This window comes from Calypte anna, chromosome 3 (genome assembly GCF_003957555.1).
Source record: "Calypte anna isolate BGI_N300 chromosome 3, bCalAnn1_v1.p, whole genome shotgun sequence".
Classification (NCBI taxonomy): domain Eukaryota; kingdom Metazoa; phylum Chordata; class Aves; order Apodiformes; family Trochilidae; genus Calypte; species Calypte anna.
In genome coordinates this window covers 19,228,828-19,253,534 of record NC_044246.1, presented here as the reverse complement: position 1 = coordinate 19,253,534, position 24,707 = coordinate 19,228,828, and the positions used below count along the sequence as shown (strand labels likewise).

The 24,707-nt window shown below is 37.3% G+C and overlaps 2 protein-coding genes across 3 annotated transcripts in view; one reads left to right on the top strand and one right to left on the bottom strand.

Moving 5' to 3' along the window:
- The window catches only part of DYNC2LI1 (dynein cytoplasmic 2 light intermediate chain 1), a 23,803-nt gene extending 14,532 nt beyond the window's left edge, over positions 1-9,271 (top strand). The window contains exons 13-14 of one of the 2 annotated variants that reach the window (XM_030446842.1): positions 7,023-7,098; positions 8,653-8,754. In XM_030446842.1, coding sequence (XP_030302702.1) covers positions 7,023-7,088 — 66 coding nt within the window. In that variant the 3' untranslated portion in view covers positions 7,089-7,098; positions 8,653-8,754. Of the gene's footprint in view, positions 1-7,022 lie in introns of both variants that reach the window. The other variant, XM_030446841.1, reaches the window with a different exon arrangement.
- On the bottom strand, positions 9,232-24,707 carry ABCG5 (ATP binding cassette subfamily G member 5). Its single transcript, XM_030446840.1, has 13 exons — positions 24,472-24,707; positions 23,668-23,789; positions 23,128-23,264; positions 22,818-22,916; positions 21,740-21,872; positions 20,300-20,439; positions 19,102-19,231; positions 17,050-17,263; positions 16,245-16,450; positions 15,265-15,403; positions 12,294-12,479; positions 10,650-10,762; positions 9,232-9,493 (listed from the first exon to the last, which is right to left on the bottom strand). The coding sequence occupies exons 1-13, from the start codon at positions 24,519-24,521 to the stop codon at positions 9,297-9,299; spliced, it is 1,866 nt and encodes a 621-aa protein (XP_030302700.1). The 5' UTR covers positions 24,522-24,707; the 3' UTR covers positions 9,232-9,296.

The window sequence follows — 24,707 nt, the reverse complement described above, 5'->3', positions numbered from 1 at the left end:
AGTAGAAATACTGCCTGTAGTCTTCATTGGTATCATAGATATGGGCTTGTTAGAATCAACCCAACAATTGTGTATTTTTCTTTGTTTGGAAGAAGTATCATGCTTATTCTGGAAACTAGTTCATATAGGTTCATTTGTTTCACCAACAGAAAGTTCTAGAATGACTGAGAACCATTCCAGTCTATTCTCACAGCTTCTGGGGGGCCATTTGAACACTATTTAACATCTTTCTGGACCAATTACTGTGAATAAAGGAGGTTTTTCTGACAGTGCTTTAAGATGACTCATTGCATCTCACATGACTTTATGGACCCCCACTTTTAAGATGAAAGGCAGTTTTATTGAATTGCACACCAGTGAATCTCAACTAACCCTAAAATACCCTGGCAACTTTTTGCATGCTTGTAAAAGGAAGACAAAGGATTATATTATTACTGCTATCATGTTTTTGTAGAATTTTGTTAGACTGCATAAGGCAGTAAACCTTGTAGTTACCTGATCCAAAGAAACACATTAATAATATAAAAGAATAAAGCAATTTCAAGAATCCCCTACAGCCTTTGAACTTGCACATTACCTGTAATATCCTGTTAATGTAGGCATCAGTTCTGAATTTGTGTTACATCAAGAGCAGTCTTAGAAATCATTAAAATTTGTAAAGCCCATTGCTTTTGCAATTTATAAAGTAATCTGGTACTCAGTACATCTGTATATCTCAAAATAACTATATGGAGTAGTAGGTTTGTTATTTTCAGATAATTCTTGTCTTGCAAAAGAAGATACTGGCGTGTGTTGATTAAATCATACAGGAAATTATTGTCTGGTTTTAAACAAAAGAGACAGGCTTTTAGAATCTTAATCTGTTCAAGGGCATTGCAAAACCAGTGTAGATTCTTTTAGTTGGACTTCTACAAGTAATTTGAGCATTAAAGAGAAAATTACTTCTTTTATCTTCAGCTATTTCTTAAACTTCTCTATCATGAAGTTAAATTATTACAAGATTATTTGCACATCTTTAAAATGTTTTATACTCTGAGAATTTCATTCAAATTGAAATGCACTAAAATAGCAATATACATCTAAAAGAAAATAACTCTGTAGTAGCAGTGATTCTTGGAACTGTTTTTGGATTTCCCAGTTATATGAAAAGTGGCACAAAAATCGTATTTTAAATGCAGTTTAAATCTGACATTCTGTATAGAGTCTCATGATACCTCGTGTGCAGAAAGAACAGTGTATTAAGATGTTTAATATGCAACATGTTGCTAATTAAATTACAGGACATAATGAAAATTGCCTGTGACCAGGCAATATCTTAAAATCATTTAAGTGCATGTAATAATTTTTCTTGGTTACTTTCAGTTAATTAATGTGCCAGTTTGGGCTCTAGGTGATAACCAGCATTCTTGTTTATCTCAAAGATAAGCTTTATAGGAAAAGTAAACACAAAAACTTTGCAACATAAACAAAATGCGGGTCTGATAGAACTGGCATCCCTGGCTGACAGTGCAGTCTTGGTCAGGACAGCTCAATAGTACTGGAATAAATTTATGGATAACTGTGGCAGTACAAAGTTACATTAAATCAATTCCAACTTTGTAACCTTGTAACCTTGGCTGAAGGGTTTGTCTGTAACTGGGGTTTATACAGTCTAGCAGAGTAAAAGGTTAAATTCTGGAGTTAAAATTAGAAAACAGTTTTCAAAAAAAAAAAAAGTATAGAAAGAAGAAAGTGCCTGGCTCACTCCCATGTACAAGCTGTCAGTATTTACTTGCTATGCTTTTTGGATGTAGAAGTTAAAGAGTCCAGCTCATCAGCAAGCTGTCATAAGTATGTTTTCTTGATTATATTGCTTCTTTAGTATTTTTAGAGTTAACAGTGAGACCTACTACTCTGTTCCTAGATCTTTTCCTTACTAGGCTTTTGTTCAAGGTAGAGCACTTCTCTCTCAGCTATGTTCTTTCAGAATTTTTTTCCTAGTTCTTACACAGACATGCAGTGTGCAACTTGATATCAAATACTGCCTTCTAATTCTCTGGAATTAAGCTCTGAGAGGGAGAATACAGTACCAGACACCTTTTGGAATTTACAACTTTGGTGTTATTTCTCAACTAGCAGATTCTTTCTGGGAATGACTAGAATTTTGTGCTCTTTGCAGGGCTTTCAAGATTAAAGAACATTAAGTTTGCCTATTTATTGGGCCTTAAATGTGTAGCTTGCTGTTAACTAATTCTACAGCCCACTTAAACAAGATGGCAAACCTGTCATCCATTCCTCTGCATTTCTCTGCTACTTTAATTTAATTTTAGGTACACATGTAACTTGAATGAGAGTGGGATCTCTTAAAATAAGATTTGATTAGATCTGCGAACATACCACTTGCATCTGTGACATCTTCAAGTGCATGATAACCTGGTCTAGTTCCTTCTAAACGTTTGAGACAGTGAGATGATAGATGGGGTCATTTGTTGTGTGTTTTGTTTCCTCTAGAAATGCATTCTGCACAGAATTCATATTCTAGATTTATTTTCAATGGTTGGTTGTTGGTTTCATGTCTTAGCGTTATGCCTTGTACTGCTAATACTCAAAGTAGTGGACATTTTACTGCAGCTTCATTCATTGAAGCAAGTGATAAAGCTAACCTTGAGCTCAAAGAATGGGATAACCTCCCAATCAGGCACTTTAAGTCAGTGTCACAAGTGCCAAAGTGCATGCTGACTTGTCCTTGTTACACAAAGATATTACTTTAGGGACAGGTGCCAGTTTTAGCTGAAGCCTAATGCTATAAGGTATGCTAAAAAACCAAAAGGGAGATACTTGGTACCATTTGGTGTAATGGAAGCAGATGTCAGTGAACAGATCTGTGTTAAGAATTTAAAAATTCTTAGAAGGGGAGCTTCTACAGCATCTCACAAGGAAGTACAGTTCGATTTCTTCTAAAATAGAAGTCATCTAATTAACAATGTCAGTCACAAATCAAAGTCATCTCGGTGTCAGATCTGCAGCTGTCTGATTGATTGGGATTGTGTTAGCCAACAGAATGGGATCTGTATTTTTCCTGTATGCTTCTCTGTCATGGCCATATTTAACTCCAGGGGACAATCTCATTCAGCAAAATGAAAAGCTGGCATATTGTGTGATGAACATCCTTGGTCCAACCCATGTTACTGAGCAGAGAAGTATGGCAGGCACCTTACCAGGGGTACACTGAGCAGTAGCATCTTCTGTCTTCTCCAGAGGAGGATAAGAGCCAGTCTTTGTATTTTGGAGGAAAAGTTAACTATGTTTACTCAGCTGCCAAGAATAAATTTTCTTGTTTTCATATGAAAACACATCTGAATTTATTTTTTTTTAAACCAACCTAAAGATTATTATTAGAGCACTGTTATTAAATTTCCTACTGAAGTTTGGTACTTAAGATTTTTAATCCTTGTTTCAAAACTTGGTTATTTTCACCCTGTTCCAGGTTGAGGGCACTTTCAGTACAAAACCGTATGAAAAAGCAAGTCTTGTCATTCCCTGAGAACTGAGGGAATGCAACAAGGCTTTTCCTACAATCTTAATTTTTCCTCCTTGTTTGTAGATACAATAGTATTGTCTTTAATTACATGATCATGTTCTATTTTGCTAATGTCTCAATTCAATTGTTCAGTATTTCTTTTCATCATCCTTATTCTTTGTGTACCTTATTTCTCAACCTGCCATTCAGGCACTTCAGTGAACACAAAAGTTTTTTTTTTTCTCTGAGAATGTGTTGTAATGTTATCTTATCTGAGTGCCTCACAAACATCAGTTTAGTCTTTCTTACCAGTCTCTTTATGAGATTAGGTATGATCTTTTCCATTTGACAGATGAAGAATTTATAGAAACACAGAAGCACAGAAGCATTAAGACTAAAAAACAAACAAACAAACAAACAAAAAAACAAACTTAAAATCCACTTTATGCCCATGTAGAGGCATCTAGGACAAGTTGCTAGCACTAATAAAGTTTAAAGCACTCAGAGCATATCGAAAGTATATTTAAATTGCTGTTGCTAATTGTCTAAATCTTATCTGTGCACCCCACAACACTTGATACCCAGAAAACAAAGGGAGCACAATGCTAGCATGGACATTTTGGAGTACTTTGAGATACATTCTTTTGAAAATCTCTTTTCAGTTTGGAGAAGGATCTCTTAGCTGGTTGCATAGTTACAGCATATTCCAGCATTCTGCTTATGTTTGTAATACAGGACTTCATGATCAGGAAGATAACATCTTTCAGAAGGGCCTCTGGAGTGATCTTTAAGCTGTATTATTCTATTATGTTTCTGACTGAGGAGGATTTATTCTATTTTACATGAAAACTAAGGAAGAGTAGTTTGTTGACATCATTTTTGCTCCTGAATCAGTGAATATCTTAATTTTTTCTTTTTTTAAATATCCTCACATTTAATCCCTCTTTTTTGTTTTCTCTTTGATTTCTTATTAAGTATTAATCTTGCCCTAATTATCTCCAAAATAAATATTTATCATTTTCTTCTGCAGAGCTGTATAGATTTAATATACAGGGTTTTTGATATTTGGCATTTCTGTATTGTTTTGAATTTACTTTATATTGAATGCCTTCTGCCTATCTAAAATTACAGCAAAATAAATTCTGCTAAATTATCTACCTCTTCATTGAAACAGTTTACCCAGATACTAATCTGTAAGACTGATTATTCAGGCAACACCTATAGACATGACCCACAGACACCATTGTCTTTCTAGGTAAAACTTCATTGTCTAATTTAAGCCCTTCCTGTAGCCAGTGACAAAGCTGTTAGAACTTAAATTATTTACTTAGCAGAAATCAGGTTACATGTGCTTCTTAAAATAACAGAGTATTCTTTCTATTCCTAACTGGGCAAATTTCCAACAGTTCAGTATGTTCCAAGATCATAATTATTTTATATTAATAATGAGGGAGTGAAAATACTGAGTAAAGACTGGCATTTAGAGATAGAAGAGTTAGGTAGCACTCAAGTTGTATTTAGTAATGCAACTAACAAGATTTAGGCTAGACATAATGTGTTCTGTGTCAGTCATCTAGGAGTTTCTTACTTACCTGTCAAACTAGACTCCTGCAAGCAACATGAAGAATATGCTCTAATTAAAAATCCTCTTACTGCTCATAAATTTGCAGTGTTTTCTGAAAATTTTGCACTGCTGCCAAAGCTGATGTGATCTTCTAGAGAAGAGCAAATTCCATTTCTTACTTCCATGCAGTTTTCTGATTATGATTTCTTTGTTGCTCTGTCCTTTATTTACTTCCTCCTCCCTTGTTTTGGATTGATAATGAATATTCCTGATAAGTCCACCAGGTATTGATTTACTTAAGTCTGTTCTGGTATCTATATACCTACAGTGAAACCTCCTTTACTCTAAGTCCATTGTATTAAATCAGAATAGCAATCAAAAAACACATGGCCACTTTTGAGGGTCTTTGCTACATTTACACTAATCACTGGTTTATGTCCACCTCTTTTCCTGATCCAAGATAGATCTGATGACCTTTTTGTATTGCAAAGTACATGGTGAAGTCTCAGTCCCTCACTACAGTATCAGCTTCCTGCAAATAATTTGGAAGCTGCTCTATTCTTAAATGAAAAAAACAAACAAACAAACAAAAAAAAAACCAATCATAGTGCTTTCTAAACTAACTTTTGCTGGAAAAGTCCTCTGAAATAATTCCCAACTGTATACACCACTACATAAAATTCAGAAGATAAAATTGATGTTTCTAGAGCCTTGTAGTATAGGTTTCAAAATTCCCAGTAGCACTTTTGACTGAAACAAAGTTGTTTCTGCCATGCTTGTACTCAGCAGATGTCAAGTGTAGCATTATGTAATTGCCTCATCTTACAGACATGGTGAGCAGCATTTATGCCCCCACAACTGAGCCTCTGTTTTCTTTTAATAATCTAAACTTTTAAATCTACTAAACAGTAGGACCTGAAAGAGTATTTTAAACTACTCATTGAGAAACTGAAGTCAAAGCACATCCCTGTCTCACTGTCTGTCCTCAGCAATACCCTTCTGAAAAGCCTCAAGCAATGATGCATCCTATTTCCACAAATCCCCCCTACCATGGGTTGAACAGAGTGGAGACATTTTGCACTGTGAGGGTGACAGAGCCCTGGCACAGGCTGCCCAGGGAGGTTGTGGAGTCTCCTTCTCTGGAGACATTCAAAGCCCACCTGGACAGGTTCCTTCATGACCTCCTGTGGGTGACCCTGCTCTGGTGGGGGGGTTGAGCTTGATGATCTCTCCAGGTCCCTTCCAACCTCTCACTTACTGTGATTCTGTGCCACGCCGTGTCCATTTCCTGAACACCCATTGAACTGCATTGCTCTAAAATGTATTTTTGCTTTCTGGACAAGCCTGTGTTCTGCAGGGGTCTCAGGTCCTCTGTCAGCTCCCTTCAGGTTATCATCACTGGCAGTGTATAAGCTTACAGAAGTTCATTTCAGTTCTGTGCTTAAAAAACAAAAACCAACCAACTAATCAACCAACCAACAACAACAACAACAAAAAGCTTTGTTCTTTTAGTTTGTTTTTTTTCTGCAATCTTAAGCAATTACCAGTCCCTTTTGATTTTGAAGGGCCCTGACTTCATGGATGTGAAACAGTAGTTTCTGTTGGGTGATTCTGATTTCTGTTTTTAAAACACAGGTAGTTTTGTATTTCCCTGTGTTTATAGGGAGCCTGATTTCTCAAACTGAGTTTTTAAGACCCCACCCAAAATTTCTTCCACCTTAGAAAGCAAGTATCGAGGCCTAAATAAATAAAACCCAGCTCCCTCTGTGAGAGCAAATAGGGTAATATTTGTAGAACTTTAAGTTTGCTAGAATAAAATGTCAGAGATATTTCTTTATTTTTTAGAGAAAAATGTTTGTAAATGCTTTAAATGCTTAGGTGGGTAAGGTAAATAATGTAAATATCTTCCATCTTTTAATAATGTGATTAGATTAATATATATTTATGTTTCTGTTTTAGGAGCTTGAACACTATAAAAAAAATGCCTCTAGATCCTGGAAAGAAATGGATTTTGACCCTGACTGAACTGCTATAGGTGTCTTCAGTTTAATATTTACAAAATTATTTATTTGTTTTATCATTTTACTAGCAATTTAAGCCAACACAGCTGACAAAATACAATATCAAAAATTAATATTTATTAAGTATTCCTGATACTGTTTTTAATAAAAACAGCAGTTTATTCATTCAGTTCAGATTTTAAGTATATCTTGGTACTGACACAGTTTTAGAGAGTGGGGAGAAAGGAATTTTAGATTATTCAGAGATAGGTTTGAAAATGAAAACTGGCTTTAGTCAGTTCTATCTATTTTATAAATTACAACACATTATTTGATGTACTTTTTTTAATTCTTACACCCTAAATATGTATATAAATATAAAAAAGTTTTCATATCCAAAATATGAAACTGCATAATAAGGTATGCTAGGCATCTTTTCCTTGTCCTCTGCATATGTAACTCAAAAGCAAAGATTAAGAATGTATTTGCATAATTGTTTGACCTATTTTAATAGAACAGTTCCCCCAAACCTGGCAGAATTAGGTGGAATTGACACCAGGATAGACCTGGTCTAAATTCAGAAGTTTGCTTGATCTTTATCACAGTATCATATAGTTTAATACAGGAGTGATTTCTTGCAGTATATGATGTTATAACAACTTTGCAGAGAATTCAGAAGATGGCATTTCTGCCAAATATTCAGATCCTAGGAAGTCAGTCTCATCAGGCTGACAGATATTTGGTTAGTGGTGAAAGTGTAATTGATTGACATGCAGCCTAAGCTGCTGAAATGTGAGCCTGAACTAGGTACAGCTTTTTGTCCATGGACACCTTCAGCATTATGAGGTGGCCTGAGTGTTTTGAGAATAAGCAAGACAAGATGTAGATAAAAGTCAGAGGTATTTCCTGAGAGCTAAGACTTGTCAGACAGTAAATGTCTGAAGAGTCACTTGGCAGACCAGATGGTAAGAATGTTTCCTGAAGAACAACCCTGCCTGCACATAAAAATGGGAAAGACAAACTAATGTTCTGTCTGTTCAGCTCTTTAAAGTTATTTGGTATTTTTAACATAGTTGTTCACCAAATGGTTTTCTGATGTAACACTTGTATCTCAGAATATTATACAGAAAGATATTAGAAAAAAACTGCCTCACACTTAAGTGGAGAACTTGGCATTAACTCAGTTTCAAAGTCTTCGTTACAAAGTCCATCATCTCAAAACCATAATATTAAACTAATTATATTACTATGGAATGTCAAGATACAAATGACTTACCTCCTCAAAGAAGTCTTTAGCAATCCCTCTGTAATAAATAATTTGTTAACTGAACATGGGAAGTAAATTACAAAATCTAGAAATTCTGTGTCTGGTAGGGTTTCAATTTTGAAAGGTAACTATTTTTATTAAATAGATAAATTAAGACTCTTTGGTATGTTAGTGAGCCTGTAAGAACAATTTCTACAGATGCAAACAACATTACTTCCAAGAACTGGTATAATTGTTATATTTTTTTTATAAAACTGGAATATTTTTTTCCTTTGTTAAGTTGATATTTTATTAACAACCAAAAATATGTTCTTATTCACAGACTGCTTCCAAAACAAGATTTAGAACTTGATAATGAAAAGAAAAGAGATGTAAATAACTGTCTTCTCTGATTTATTATTTACAAGACAGAAACATGTTGGGTAACTCTCGTATTGCTTACAGACCCTGTACTTATTGATCGTATAGTATGCTAAGATTAAAGTGGAATGATCTCTTGATTCTTGTAATTATTTACATGTATTTCGTTTGTTCTGTTCCTATAAAGCCCCAAAACAGTATCAAAACAAACCATAGGACTTAAATATAGTTGTAGGAACAAGATTTACTAGCAGTCATACCACTGCTTATTGGTCATGGTTAAAAAACTAAATTGCGGGGAAAAAATTATAGCATCATTGCTACTTGTGAAAAATTGTCAGTGACAGCTAACTTAGCTTCAGAAAGTCCTTCAAAACGTGTAATTCTGGTGATTATGGCTGACTTGGGAGTGGGGTGGGAATACCAAAAGCAGAAAGCCCTTTACACTCCTCTTAAAGAACATTGTTTTTCAAGATGCTAAAGCCAAAAGTGAGAAGATGACTGTGTTTATGTATAATCACTAAAACTGTAAAATCGAACAATTTAAGCCTTCAACCTTAATAAAGTTAAAAGTGTGGTATTACACATTGTTCACTTGCTACTTTTTTATTGCCTGCCAATAATTGTCTCTCTTATTTTGAAGCTCAGAATTGCTACAAGGGCAAGTCCTGGTAGAAAAGCATAGAGGATTAGGAAATCGACTGTGAACCGGGAGAATGCACCAGGGAAGTTTTTTTCAATGAACTGAATGCCATGAGAAAAAATACAGGATGCATTATTTGCAGTGGAAATGTTGGCTCCACCTGTCAAAAGAAAACAGTAATTTCTTTAGTAGGGGAACCAGTAAAATTAAAACACAGCCTTCGGTGTCTACATTCATCCACTTAAAACACCCAGACCCTAATGCTACTTTAATAATGAACTAAATCCAGAGCAGTATTCCTCAACCTTTTGGAATAAGAACAGACAAGCCATATGTTTCTGAAGTTAATCTATGTCATATTTTTTGCAGAGAAGAATAAAAGGTCACTAGGAGCTTTCTGTTTTGCTTATGGCAAACAAAAGAAGATTTATGACTTTTCAAACACATGATGTGGAAGGGCCTCAAGAAGCAAGTTGCCCAATATGGTAAACTTACAGCGTTAATATTTTTTGAGTGCTTCCAAAATTCAAACAATGGAGACTGTCTGAAGGGCACATTACAAATGAGCTGTTTATTATTACCACCAAAGTCAGGGATTCATTTCCTAACATCTGCCATCTATGCTCTTGTAATAAAGAAGGACAGGTGAGATTAATGGATAAAGAATATATAGCCTTGGAGAGGAGCACAGACACCTGGCTACAAAGCACAAAATATCTTAGGGTAGGTCCAGAGCTGTAAGTTCTACCCCCTGTTGATGAATGGTAGCTGCTAACCCTGCCAACCTGATTGATTCCAATGGTTTGCCAGTTATCTTGCTCACAACCAGCAGAGCACAACCTGACAGATTCAAGGTGCTCAATATGTACCGCAGTAACATACTTGAACTGAAGCCTCCACAGTCTGAAACATCTGGCCAGGTGTTACCTGTCAGTGTTCCCTGCGCTGATGTTTGATCTTACATTGTGCAATTCTGTTGATCCCTGTTCATAAAACAGTGCTCCCAGAAGCACATAACAGGCTGCAAAGTTTGCTTTCCAAAATGGCCCCAAAGGGGGATGAAAAACAGATGAAGAATGAAAAACTGAAAGAATGAGAAATGGTTGGGGAAATAGAGTCAAACTTTTTTCTAGCTTGCTGATGTGGTGTTATAATACTTGCTAATTCAAGAGCTTTTTTTAACAACTCACAAGTTACCTTTCTCTTAGCAAGATATAACTTTATTGTATGGAGAAGGAAAGCAAGCAATGACATCTCATTAAAACTATTTACAATGGCTATTTAAAGGATGCCTTTTTTAAAAAAAAAATACTTACCACATGTGAAGTTTAAGCCATAAAATTCATTGACTATAAGAACTTCACTGCTGTACTTTTGAAAGGTGAGGTAACTGAGTATTTTAAAAGGTGTTGGCATTTCTTCAATTGTCCTTAAAGAAACAGAGAAGTTAATTAGGTTTTGCTGCACTCCAAGGGTCAATTCCACCCCAAATTAAAACAAGCTGTCACCTTTGGTTATAGCCTGTTACAGAAACAGTTTTTGGCTGTACCTGTAGGGCTTCCTAAGATGAAGGCCATTTAAGTGATAAACGAGGAGACAACCATGAAGGCTGTCTCTGACTTGAGCACAGTGTCACAACATTCAGCCCTGACTTATTTACAGACAGTCACAAGTAATTCTATGGAGTTGTTTGCTATTCACATTGCAGTGATAAACTGAACCTGACAGGACCCAATATAAACCTTAGCCACAAAACTGCTGCTTCCAAAGTAAGAAACTGCTACCCCCCTACTCCATCTTCAAAACCAGAAAAGGCTGGATGCCAGTTCACTGCAACAACAATAACAATGCCAAAAGGAACCAAAGAATGATGAGAAAAACAGAATATGAAATTTTGGAACAACATAACTCAGCAGGACTGGGAAATTCTCTTGCCTAAAACACTGCAAGACTTTATGATTAAACAACAAATTCACAGAAAAAAACCCCAACCCAAGCCTCAGTGCTATTTTTAATATGAAGTTCAGTCCCCAAGGAGATTCACAATATTAATTAGCAATGACTACACTGTAGAATAAGGTTAGAAACCACTCTAATATATTTTTTTAACTATCATTAAGGTCTTAGAATATGGTAGCAGGACTGTCTTCTCACTGTAAACATTTTTCTGAAACTTGACAGAACCCAAATTAATTAGGTATTAATTTAGTTTAATTTGATAAGCAAGTATTAGCTGAGACCTACTTTGAAGAGACAAAGCATCATGAGCTTTTTGAACTCTTGCTTTTCTTGAGGACAATTTGACATCACCTTGACTTCATTTTCATTGGAAAGATCTCAGGTTACCATAGATTCTCAACATCAAGAAAACTTTTTTGTCAGTAACTTGTTCAGATACATTTTGCATTTTGGTATTGACAAATGCAAGAGGAAAACTTCCAAGTTCATGCAGTTAGAATGTGAAAACCTCTATTTGCACAGTTATAGAGCCTGTAGATCAGAATTTTCCTCCACATTTGCTAAGCTACTTTATTATTTTTATGTAGTTCAGTCTGCACAGACAGAAAAGGTGTCTGAAAATTTTAATGACTTAACTAGAGTGTAACACTAATAAGAAATAAGTTAAGAGTAACTTTTTTTTAAACCCGTCATTCCTAGTGTTTAATACCTGGTAAGCTCTAGCAGTTGCTCAGTTTCACCTTTAATTTATTTGCAAAAAAAGTGGAGAAAAAAAAGTTACTATCTTTGTTGATACCTAAAGTTAACTGTCTTGTTTTGTGTCTTTTTAGCAGAAGGTCTAACATGTGCTTGATTTCCACCTCTGAAGTGTAACAGCTGCACTTTCTTTCCACTGTTACCTGTGCATTACTGTGTTTCAGCAATACAGATTGTTCCTGAAACTTTTCTATAGGTAGATTATTTTAACATTAACACCATAATGAAATAAAACTTCTTCATACCTTACTAGTCCAGTTCCCACTACCACGCCTGCTGAATTAAGCAGCACCACTCCACTTTGGATTATATTTGGGTTTTGAACCACGCCAAGCAAAATCAGTGTTAGTAGTTCACCAATTATATGAGATGCTAATACAACAGCAAAGAAAATTCCAAATCTGGAAGCATCAGGATGCAACCCTGTCGTCCTGTTAAACGAGCAAAACATTTAAAAACAGTGTTTGGATACTAAACTTGGAACATAGCTTTTATTCTTCTTTTAATTTATTGTTTTTTCAGTTACAGGTCATTAAGTGAACAGTTCATGCCTTCACACCTAGGATTCTCTTTGGAACCTTAACATAAAAGACCCCCACTTAATATCGTGGGGTAAGTGCAGATACACTGTTTCCCCCACCTAGATGAAAGCAAGTCATGTGAGGATGTAATTGTAGCAGAAATCCGTGTTCTTGAAAGATAACTACTGTGGCTTTTACAGTCTCTTGAATGAACATCCTCCTCCTTTCAGAGTCTGTGAAATAGGAGTTATTTATGTAAGTCACACGTTTAAAGAACATCTTTATGCAGATAATTAACAGATGGAATTTTGCAATTCTGATACTGTGTATTCAAATGCAAAAATGGATAGACTCAATTAAATGGAAGGCTAATTGAATTCACCACCCAAGTAATTCATCCAAATGCAATTTCTTACATACTCCTGCACCCTTTAATTCAACATGCTGTTCCCAGCTTTTCCCTAGCTCACCTAAGGAAAAAAAAAAATCAACCCCTGCCAACCTGTACTAAAGATTATAAAGTTAAGGAGAGGCCAGAAATTGCTTGGCAAACTTAATTCAGCCTTATAGCATATATGACAGATGACAAAACCTTTTATTATGTAGTGAAATATTACTCTTTTTCCAAAATACTCATACCAAAATTCCCTTATGGTACAGACTGCATGCTTTGCTTAGCTAATAAGCAGCTATTCAACATTTTATTTTCTTTTTTTATTGCTCAATGCAAGGCCCCATGTCTTTTTTTTTTTAATCCACCATGTTCAAACATGGTCTAAAAATAGAAATATTAATCTTTCATGTTTTCTGTAGTGTTTTTTGCATATAATACTAAAATGATCTCTGTTATAAATAGATGACAGAACATTGACTTCAAGTATTAAATATGCAACGATCTAGCAGGTATTTAACAACCTTTAATCACATATTGCAGAGGAAACAGCTCTCCAAAGACCTAGCATAGAAGTACCACATTCTCTGAAGTGTGCTAATACTTCACACTGAGCTGTTCAGACACAGACTGGTAAACCTGAGGTAAGAATAGGAAGAGAAGAAAGCCTAAAAGAGAAGATAAAACAGCTCAGAAAAGAGACTATTGCAGCAAGGGAATGGTAGGATAATACAAACTGTTGAAACATCTCCCAGAGGCATCTTTCACTAAGAAAATCTGCATAACCAAAGTACATTTACTTGATTGCAGAAGTGTCTGTATTTGCTCTTGGACAGAGCAGCCTTTTGTCTGATCAGGTAAGAGTTTGAGTCTGCCTGACTGAAAGCATCTCACCCTACAAACACAAACTGAGAGAAACAGCTTGTAAGAACACATACCAGAGGCTATAATAACCTGCCCAAAAGTTAGTTCATCCAGGAACATTTAGTCCTGCACAGATATAATCCTCATTTTAGGATTTCACAGAGAAACTGCTTTCCCTACGAGGTCTACGGGCACTAAAAAAAAATCACTCTGACAGACCAGTAATGGCTTCCAAACAACCAGGAGGTAACAAAGATATGTGGAAACCAATATCTGGAAATATTATCCATTACCTGGAACCACACTCCTTATCGTTGATTGTGTTTGAAGCTAACAAAGCACAAGGGCCAAGTCTCTCCCCCTATGAATTTCCTGTTGAAGTGAGCATGACAAGCAGAGGCTCATGATTTTCGGCAGTTCCACAACTGAGCCTGGAAAGGTGCTTTCCAAATAGCTGCCTTGTTGGCAACAACCAGCTCACTGGAAGGCAGATACGGCAAGGTGAGCACAGTGCATCCTCTAAACACTTAAGGAGGAGTAGTAATTTCTGGTTTTCTGTGAAAAAGGACTTCTCAGGGAGCACTGCCTGAAGTTGGCAGCACTGAGACCTTGCAGAAATAAAAGCTCAGGTAGCTAAGAGGACAAAGAGAGTGATAGCCTTGCTTGAACAGAACTTCTGTGCACTACACACTACCCCTTTTATAGTGAGGGCAACAAAAACCCCAGAAAAAGCTTGAAGGACAAAAATTGTTCCTAAGCTATTAGCTTTGGCCAGCAACCATGGACTGCTGAACTAAATTTAGAATGAACAAGTGGAAAGTGGAACACGAATGGAACAGAAAAGAAAATCAGACATACACCATAGATAGGGCAATGAACAATACTTCATCATCACATCCTGCTTTACTACTTCACAATGATGCAAGAAAATTAATGTACTAAGTGAAAAAAAGCAAGTTTTACACTCAAACACTTTATCCCACTATCAGAAACCCACTTCAGAGCCTTTCTCTGGAGACTGGAAGAGAGGGATCCAGATCTCATCACTTCCATATGTTGTAGCTAAACCCCAGGAAACATGAAGCTTTGTTATGGTTGTATAGCCACTGTTGTACTCCTCACTTTTTTTTTTACTCTTTATTTCCTATCTTTCTAAATGTAGTGTAAAATGACACATCCTGCTTTTCGTATGACACAAGAATGATAAAATGTTCCAGGCCCATTAAAACTTCCCAAGTTACTTAGAGAACTGCTAACTTACTCACTTATAAAGTGTTTTAACACAGTCTGAAAGGTTAAAATTTTGTCCACTTCCCTTAAGCTTTCTCTGCAATCATTCGGAGAGAGAGCAGCAGGAAGACATGCCAGGAGGCCTGTTGCTGGCATGACAATTGAAATGGATGACAAAATAACAATCCAATAGATGGTACAGGTGCTTACCAGTATATAAAGGTGCTGAAAATTGCCACGCTGATGACACTGAAGGGCAGGAAATGTACTATGTAAGCTAAAAGCATTTGCCACTTCTTATACAAGCCATCTTTACTTTCTTGGTCACTGATAGCACGTAAAGGTGGAACTGGATTAAATGTATAAGAAATAAATTAATCACCAGTGAGTAAAGAGACTTAGACTTGTTGCTAGCAAAACCAATCTGAAGTAAAAGACAACTCTGGAAATACATCAGAAACATTCTATCTAAACCAGCCTGATCACCCTTTCCCCCCACTATAAATGAAAAACTTGCTCCCTGCAGACTGCAAAAACTGGGAAGCTTCATGAAAGAGGCCTAAGAAGGCAGCATGCAGGACAGCCTTCTGCTTTTGCAGATACAAATTAAATACATTAAAAAAATGCCATCACTAGATAATTTCTTGAGGTCCTCTGAACCCAAGGTGATGAAAGCAGCAGATGAGCAGAACAGGTTTTAGGGCTGTAAATAGGATCTAGTGTTGGCCTTAGTATGGCAGCTCTAAGAGAAACATCCTCTAAGCAAAACATAATCATCACATAATACTCTTAGATCTATCTAAGTAGCCTTAATTACTGTCAAAGCTGTTTTATACTTTTGTCCTTTCCACATCTTTGGTTTTGATCTCACTCTAGATGTTAACTAAAGACCTTGACTTTGCCTTGCCTTTATAAATGCTACACACAGGCAAGGTAAGGGGTCTTGCACAGTTCAGGATAAAGCCTCTGTACACAATCCAGCTGCAAAAGGGACAGGAAAGGGATCAGGGAATATTCCTTCATTAAGCCCAGTGAACCTGGAGCCCCTCTGGTGGGCTAATCTTTTTCTGTGTTGGGAAGCTTTCTGTTGCTTCACCTTTGAATGACTGCCTTCAAAAAAGACTTTCTCCTACTTAGAAAAGAGTAGCAGCAATACCTGCTGCTGCAGGTAACACAGGACAGAAACTCACAAAGGGCAACAGCATTGAGCATCCCTGTGTAGGGGGGGGCACTCACACACTGGTAGATAAGCCCCACACGGTCCTGCACAGCTCCTTTTGCCAGGTCATTCCTTAGTCTAAGAAGGAAAAATGCTACAAACAAGCCAAATAACAGATTCTGAAGGAGACGCATGGTGATGCCCATCTTATCTCTGGACAAGTTTCTTGTTGTCCTCCTGATAATGAAACAAAATAATAACAATATACTTGTTAGCTATGACTGACCACATTTTGGTAGGGTATTTAGCTTTTGCAACAAATCTTATGCACACAATGTACAGAAAGAAGTAATACTAAAAAAAAAAAAAGCAGTGGCAAGTACAGTGGCAGATTAAAAAATGTAATAAAGTGTATTTACATGTATGGGTAGAAAAATCCTAAAGATAAGTAGATAAGAAAAAAATATTCTTGAAAGAAAGAAAAGAAAGAAAGGGAAAAGGGAAAGGGGAGAGGGGAGAGGAGAGGGGGGAGAGGAGAGGGGGGAGCGGAGAGGGGGGAGAGGGGAGGGGGGAGAGAGAGGGGAGGGGGGAGCAGGGAGGGGGGAGAGGGGAGAGGGGAAAGGAAGAGAGAAAGGAAGAGAGAAAGGAAGAGAGAAAGGAAGAGAGAAAGGAAGAGAGAAAGGAAGAGAGAAAGGAAGAGAGAAAGGAAGAGAGAAAGGAAGAGAGAAAGGAAGAGAGAAAGGAAGAGAGAAAGGAAGAGAGAAAGAGAGAAGGCAAGCAAACAAGCAAGCCAAAACAAAAAACCCAACCAAACAAAAACTAAAACAAAATCTTACCGTAAAAGAATCCATAATTTGTAAAAGCCATTGGGTGAGTCTTTGTTTTTGAATGGTATTGGTGGCAGCTCCTTCCTATACTTTGTTTTTTCAATGGCTGCCAGTACTTTGCTAAAGATCTCCGAGTTTTTGTAGGCTGATGCAATTACCTGAACTCTACTGTAGGTTTCAAGTTCACGTTCCTTGCTTCGAGTGTCCACAGATGTCAGATCCACTATAAATTTAGAAAATGTTTACTATACATACCCATCACTTCCCCTTCATACCTCTCCCCCCCTTGCAATTAATTTTTCTTTGTCTTTTTCTCTATCCTAAAATCTGCAAAGAAGAAATGGTCCACTGAAAGTACTCAAGGTTTCTTTTACTACTTCTTTATATTAGAAGCAACGTGACTGTGTAACTGTGCAGCCACCCTTAGATTTCAGTTTTCCAGTGTTATATTCAACTTCAAAATACAAAGTAAACAAGAGAAAAGGAACCCTTGTCCAAGATTCTTTGTCCTCAAAACATGAATTAAGCTTATGAGTACTTTGCTTGTGTCCTGAAAGCTAGAATTCAGCAGAATTGTCTCCAATGGTAAACATACCCAAAATGAAGTCATCTCTTTTGTAAATATGGACATAAAAATATAGACATGCTTTTTAAAACTTGGCCAGTATGACTTGCTGGAAGTCACACACAAAAAATAAATGGCAAGCATATATGTTTTAAAATATCAGCTATCCACTATACCAAATAGCTAACGGCTAGTTGAAGTTCTATATGAACACAATACGTGACATTTCAGTAATATAATCTACACTCAATACTTAGGATCTGTATTCCTGCTGTTGGTGTAAATGATATCAGAATCTGTCCTTTCATTCATATCATTAAATCACACAAAAAATATAAACCACCAATTTTCCAAAGACTAAATATTCTGATGATTCTTTGCTCTAAACTGTATTTTTTCCTTTTCTTGTCACATTCAAATGTTGACATTTGAAGAATGCAGTACTCTCTTTACTAAGCTTTTAAAAAAGTGGTCTAAAGCTCAAATCATCTCTGCTTTTCAAGACTATTCAAATTCATGAAGACAAAATTATCCTCACTGTCACACCAGTATTTTCAGCTTCATCCCATTCCAGCTTCATGTCAACAACCATCCTCTCTTCTTTGAGTTTAGAATGCCATCTAGACAATAGAAAAACACTGCCTCCTTTGAATTTGCCATGTTTGTGAATACAGCTATTTGGATTGGTCCATTTCTCTGGTTAACTGTTAGTATCATCAGAAATCAACCTACATACTTGATTAAAAAAGGATAGACAGACAGATAGAAACATGCATGTATGTAGGTATATATATATATACATACACACAAACATATACATATGTTCTTCAAACATGTATTTGCATGGAACAGGTACACAGCAAAACCAATCCTCATTTCCAACATCCCCTGCTGACACACTTTTTTCATTGTGAATTGGTAAAACAGCACTCTTCAGTTTTTGCCAACAGCTTGCTAGCATCCTCTCTTGAAGTAACTGTGTTTTCCTCCAGTAGCTCACCCTGGCATTAGCAACTCTTAAAACTTTCAGAGGCCTTGAACTAAGTGTATCTGAAAACTGATGCCTCAGTTACCCTGTCTTTATTCTACATACTTTCCTCCAGGCTACAACTATCTTCAGTTGCTTGGCATCAGAGTCCATAAGAGCACAGGACTTTCCACAGTTTTGGGATCAAGTTGATTTTCCAGTGTCCAGTAGACATTCATAGGGTGATGCCATCAGGAATCCATAAACTTCAGGAAGCTGAGATTCCTTTTTTATTAGTAGTTAACTCCTTTCTGATATATTTCAGACCTACTGAAAACTTTTGCTGTTTTATGGTGTCAGTGCTGATTACATAGACTCAGCCCTTGCTCTTCTCCAAGGTAAGCATACTTGCAAAATTGGAAAATAAAAATACACTTCTATCTCTGGAAAAAAAATTCATTTTGGGAAGAAGAAAAACTCGTTTGTCTAAAGGAAACCCCTATTTGTACAACAACTTAGAAAAACTTACCATAGAAATCAAAAGGATTGGATTGCTCAGGACAAGAATAGCCACAGCCACTAAAAAAGGTGATCATTTCCATAGGGTTCCCACAGAACACCATTTCTCCAAAGCTCATGATGGCTATTTGGTCAAATAACTGTGGGGAGAAAATTAATATATTAACAATACAGAGCAAGAAGCAGCACATTAATTCCTGAGTACAGCTACTGTCTTGATAATAAAAATGCTTTGACAGGAAAAATAGCTTTGACACATTCACACTTCCTTAGTGAATTTCTGTCAGATGAAGCTTGTCCTTTATATCACACCTCTCAGTGGTTATGTAAGATGGAAAATTTTTAAGATCTTAAAACCAGTGGTCTCAAAACTATCAGTGACAGCAGCACACAAAAGTAATCCCCCAAGAGAAATGGGAGGGACTGTGGTCTTCTGACTTAATTTCTAACACAAGAGTCTGTACAACCCCCAGACTGTAGGGAAGATTATTGTGAAGTGTTTCAGGACTTCAACAGCACTGCTCTCCAGGTGAACATTTGCCAGGGCAGGGTTCTCACCAACTATGACTGATCCATATGCCCAAGCACCAGGGTGGCTTTCAGTCCCCAACACCACTGTCACTCCTTCCTTGCTCCATAGCCACTTACACACAATTCAGTCAGCCAGGGAAGAGATGCCACGTGGTGGATGTGCCAGAAGAGCAAAGTGTGAAACAGGAATGGAAAGGGAGGACACTGTCCCCTGCTCAAGCCCTGCAGGCCTGCCTTAGCATGTGGCCAAGGTGTATCCACTTGACATAAAGTAGGAAAAAAGCAGATTTTTTTTTTTCAATTCCATTTCAAATAATGGCTTTATCTGCCTTAAGTTGCCAAGTGCTACTGAGAAATTAATCTGTAAAGATAAAAAACTTTCTGTTTTTACAGTGCTGAGACACATGGGGATTTATTTATATGGCTTCTCCCAGTGGTTTTGATTTGGGCAGCTGTGTAACACAAAGGTCAGGCACACAGTCAGGGCAGTTTCCATGTGTTTCCAAGTGTCCTGTGACTGCCAGAGGGCCAGAACTGCTGCAAGGTAAACCTTGGGCAGTAAGAAGGAAGAGAGCCTTTGAAAGCAACTGTCACGGGTCTTATACTTTTGTCCTGAAAAGAACAAAGGCACAAAAAATCTTGGTAAAAAAGGCAAATAGTGAGTAGTGAGCACTTACCCTGAAGAGTTCTGAGCGAGGCTGATGAATTGTAATAATCACAATCCTGTCTCTGTGTGCCAGCTCTGAGAGCAGTGAGACAATCTGGTTTGCAGTCAGGCAGTCCAGCCCTGTTGTTGGTTCATCAAGCAGCATGACCTCTGTGAAATGAAAAGAAAAATAGCATTAAAACACAGATGAATGGGAAAAAAATGTCATAGCTTCTGCTTTTGAAGCTAATTTGGCAAATAGTATTGAAATGACTTTGCATGTGGAGTTCCAGTGTGAAGCAGGATATGCATACATATTGCATACATGATGTATTCTTTAAGTTTTAGTTGGCTTCAGTGGTTCAGTTTCAATCACTAGGAATAAAGACATAAAAAAATACTGCAGGATAAGAGCATATTTTTTTCTAAGTTCAGGTGAAATCTGAAAATTACCAAAATAGATTTGATGTGTATATCTGCTCCTAAGAAAAATAATGATAAATTTTAGCATGCCTAAAACCTGACATAATTAGCTACAAGTTGGAAACTAAATTAAATTTATATATACACACAATTCATTATGAAAAAAATAAGTTATGTTAAAATCATCATATATAATTCGACAGGTGATATTGTATATGGAAGGACACAGTACCTGTGTTATAACCTCACTCTGCTATTTAAATGCTCTCTCCTGCATGGTATGCAGTCCTACAACATCTGAACCACTATGAGAACTCCAGAATCCAATAAAAGCATGCTATATATTCACTACATAAGATTCTAGCACCTTAAAAGACCTATCTCAAATCGATAAAATTTACAGTCCTATTTTCTGTAGCTAATTCTTCAAGTTACTCTGCTGTGATTTTCATTCATGGATTTTTTTTTCTTTGCAGTAAATCTACAACCACATGCAGAAGTGTGATATTCATAAATATCTGACTTCTTCTCAAGGGCAATGCAAGCTGAGGGCTATTACACTTCCAAGCATTTACTCTGTTTTGTTTATGTCTTTTCCAAATTATCAGATCTCCTATGCTGACTACATTTTTAGCTCTGGAATGTACATGGCACTCATACATACATGGCCAAATAGCAACTACTCCACTACAAGGGTCAGTGATTGCATCTTTATGGCTCTAATACACTCATAAACTAAAAATTAATGCTCCACAACCAATATTTCATACATGGAAAAGGCAAGTCCTGAAAGACTTAAAATGGATAAATGCAAGTCTAAACCTATGTACAGTCCTTAAGATGTTAAAATTGCCTACTTTCCAAGACCTACAAACAGATTAATGGTAGATCTGAGTTACTGCAAATTCTATTCTGTTATTACTAAGCTAGCTTTTGCTGAATTACAGAATATAAATTATTTTGTATTTTGGAGTGGTTTATGGAGGTCCATGGTAGCAGCAAAAAGTGACACTGCTTTGCAGTCGAAAAACTGTGCAGTGGTACTTACTGGGATCCTGTAATAGTTGGGCTGCAATTGATACACGACGCCTTTCACCCCCAGAAATTCCTACAAAAATGTGGCTTCCAATTACTTTGTCAGCAATGTGGCTGAGACTCAGCTCAACCATAACAGCATCTACCTGAAAAATAATTACCATTCAGAAAGACTGAACAGTCCAAAATGAAAAAATGAGAGAAAAAAAGACAATTTTAAGCTATGGTTTTCCCAATATGCTGCTTTCATCCATTCCAGCTGGTAGGTATCTGGCTTAATTTCTATTTTATTATTTTATTATATTATTTCTATTATTATTTTATAAATTTTATTTACATATATTCTGAAATTTGTAGAATTTTAGCTTCAGTTGACATTAAGACATGAAGAGTTCAGAGGTAGACAAGAAATTAAGGTATGAAGCATGTGCTGGTCTAGCTTCTAAAATAAGAAAGCAGAAAGGCACATCAGTCATGGGGAAGTACAAAATTCTGAGTGGAAGATAGGTAAAGAGATAAGATAAAGGGCAAAAGCTTTGGTCAGGAATGTCTAATCTTTACTTTTAACAGAGGCCAAAAAGAATCCTTTAATAGATCTGAACAAAGCAATTTTATCAAGAAAGTAGCTTGCAGGGGGCTTATTAGACCTGTGCTTTTCAGAGCTGTTCTGGTTAATGAGATATTTCCAACAGGAGCCAAAGCAGTGTAAAAGTCACCTCTGCTGTCCAGGAGACTTGACAGCACACATGGCCCTAAGCATCCCAGGGAACTGGGCGTCCCAGGAGGGGAAGAGGAGCTGATGTTGATACCAACAGCAGCTGCTACTGCAGTAACTGCTGCAGCTTTGGGTGGGGGAGTTTTGTCCCAACATGACAGTGATTCCCTGTGGAGTCAGAACAAGCCCCTTGCAGAGGTGGGGAACACCACAAAGCTCATGTCCTACTTCACAGCAGGATTTCTCCCAGCTTGCAGAACGAGGATTAAAAAACCTTCTAAGTGTAAAACACACCCATGGGTGGGCAAGTGCTGCTGGTGAAAACATTACATGACATCATGTCTGCCTTTCTGGTGGAAGATGATAAAATACAGACCTTCTTTTTGATGAAGTCATTGGAGCATTTCTGGAGAGTCAATAAAGCAGTGTAAGTCAGAGACTCTTGTATGGTAAGGAAGCTTAACAAAGTGTCATTCTGGAAAAGAAGGTGAAGAGGGAGAAGCAGTCAGTGCTGTTGTAATTAAGATCTTGCCCCCACTTGCACAACTTTCATTAATGCAATTTATTAGCTGCTTTGTACCAAATTTACTGGTAAAACCAAAGTCAGATTACATTACTTCATTACATTAGCAACTTCCTTTATGTGAGAGGAAGGACAGTGTACAAAAGTAAACATAAAAATCAACCTGTGGCACATAAGAGAAGCAATCTCTAAACTGTTCTGTCTTCAGCTGATGCCCATTCACATACACTTCACCAAAGAAGTTGTCTTTATGTCCCAGTCTTCCTGATATTGCATCCAGAAGTGTTGTCTTCCCCGAGCCTTTACAACAAAAGAATTTAACCATTTGATCGGATTAACTTTATTACTTCAAGACCAGTAGCCTCACTTGCATGGAGAAGTATGAAAAGAAGAAAGTAATTTTTTTCTCAGTAACATTTTAAAAATATGTCCTGAAAATGCAGTTAGGTAAGAAGTAAAGGGGAAATGAAGAATATATGTAAATTAGCAATTAATTAATATAAATTCACTTAATAGTGAAATATTTGAGTTAGGTGACAGAAGATTTAACTCTGAAAGCTAAGCACCACATTTTTACAAAATGGGTAAAAACCAGCTATAATTTCATTATTTAAAACACAGGCCTCATTTGCATTCACACCACTATGGAAGTCACCAGTATTAACTCTAATCTTATTTCTCTCAAAAAACTGGAACAACTTACCAGAGTTTCCCAAAATCCCCATAATCTGGCCACTCTCTATGTGAAATGAAACATCCTTAAGTATTTGCCGAGTCCATTTTTTATGATATAAAGAAATGTTCCACCACGGGCCAACACGTTCTCTTGGAAAAAAAAAAACCCAAAACATCCAAAAAGAAATAGAGAAGACTTCAAAATTTTGCATAAAGCAAGAGAATAATCTGCATTATTGAGATGGAAATGGAAGCCTGCAAGGATTTAAAAATGTTGGGAGGAAAAATCCCAAACAAAAAACCCCAAAAAACTGCTACTCCTTCTCCCTCCACACTTTAACTTTTTAACTTCAGAATTATCTGAAAGACAAATTAAAGTCTGAACAGATCTTTTTCAGAATGACTGCTATGAGGCTTTCAGACTACAACTGAAAGGTTTGATTTACTGTCAATATTTGCCAGCCATTAATCCCCTTGTCCATTTTCTTACGGTCTCACGTTATCCCTCCAGCAGCAGTAAGAAAGGCAGTGGGAAAGGGTACACACAACCTTAGGACATCCCCTGAGAAGTATCTCCTCCAGAGATATGTGAAGGAGAACTGGTGAGCTCTCTCTGGAAGACAGACTGGCTCTGCCTTCCCTCAGGCTGTGTACCCTTTCCCTGAGGCAGGAGCCCAGCACCAGGAGGCAACCTGCCTGGCAATATCCCAGCCTTTTCACTGGGGCTGAAGCCAAACTCACAGCCCACCAGTCCCAGCCCCTCTCCCCTCAGTCTCTGGGGCTGGAGCACTCCTGGTAGGCAGTGCTTCCCATGCCACCCTCCTGGCCTTACCTGATGGTGTAGGAGATATTCTGGACACTGATGCTGTTGGAGGGCTGCATCACGGCCTTCACCTTGCCTGTCTGACCACCACTGCTGCTCCTCTTGAGGGTGGGAGCCCCTCTGCCAGGAACCCTTCCGTGATGAGGCCCCGCAGGCTCACTCCCTCAGGCTGCTGGCCAGGTGCCTGATGCCACCCACCATCCCTTCCTCCAACACCGGGCAGGGGCAGCCCCCTCACCCACCCT

What these genes read in the sequence shown, in the direction of transcription:
- ABCG5 (XM_030446840.1), bottom strand. Translation starts at nt 24,521, where the DNA reads ATGCAGCCCTCCAACAGCATCAGTGTCCAGAATATCTCCTACACCATC. An exon ending in ATGACTTCATCAAAAAGAAG is followed by an intron (nt 21,873 to 22,817) that starts GTCTGTATTTTA and finishes ATTATTTTTCAG; the next exon opens with GTAGATGCTGTTATGGTTGA. An exon ending in GCTCAATGCTGTTGCCCTTT is followed by an intron (nt 15,404 to 16,244) that starts GTGAGTTTCTGT and finishes CATTTAATCCAG; the next exon opens with TTCCACCTTTACGTGCTATC.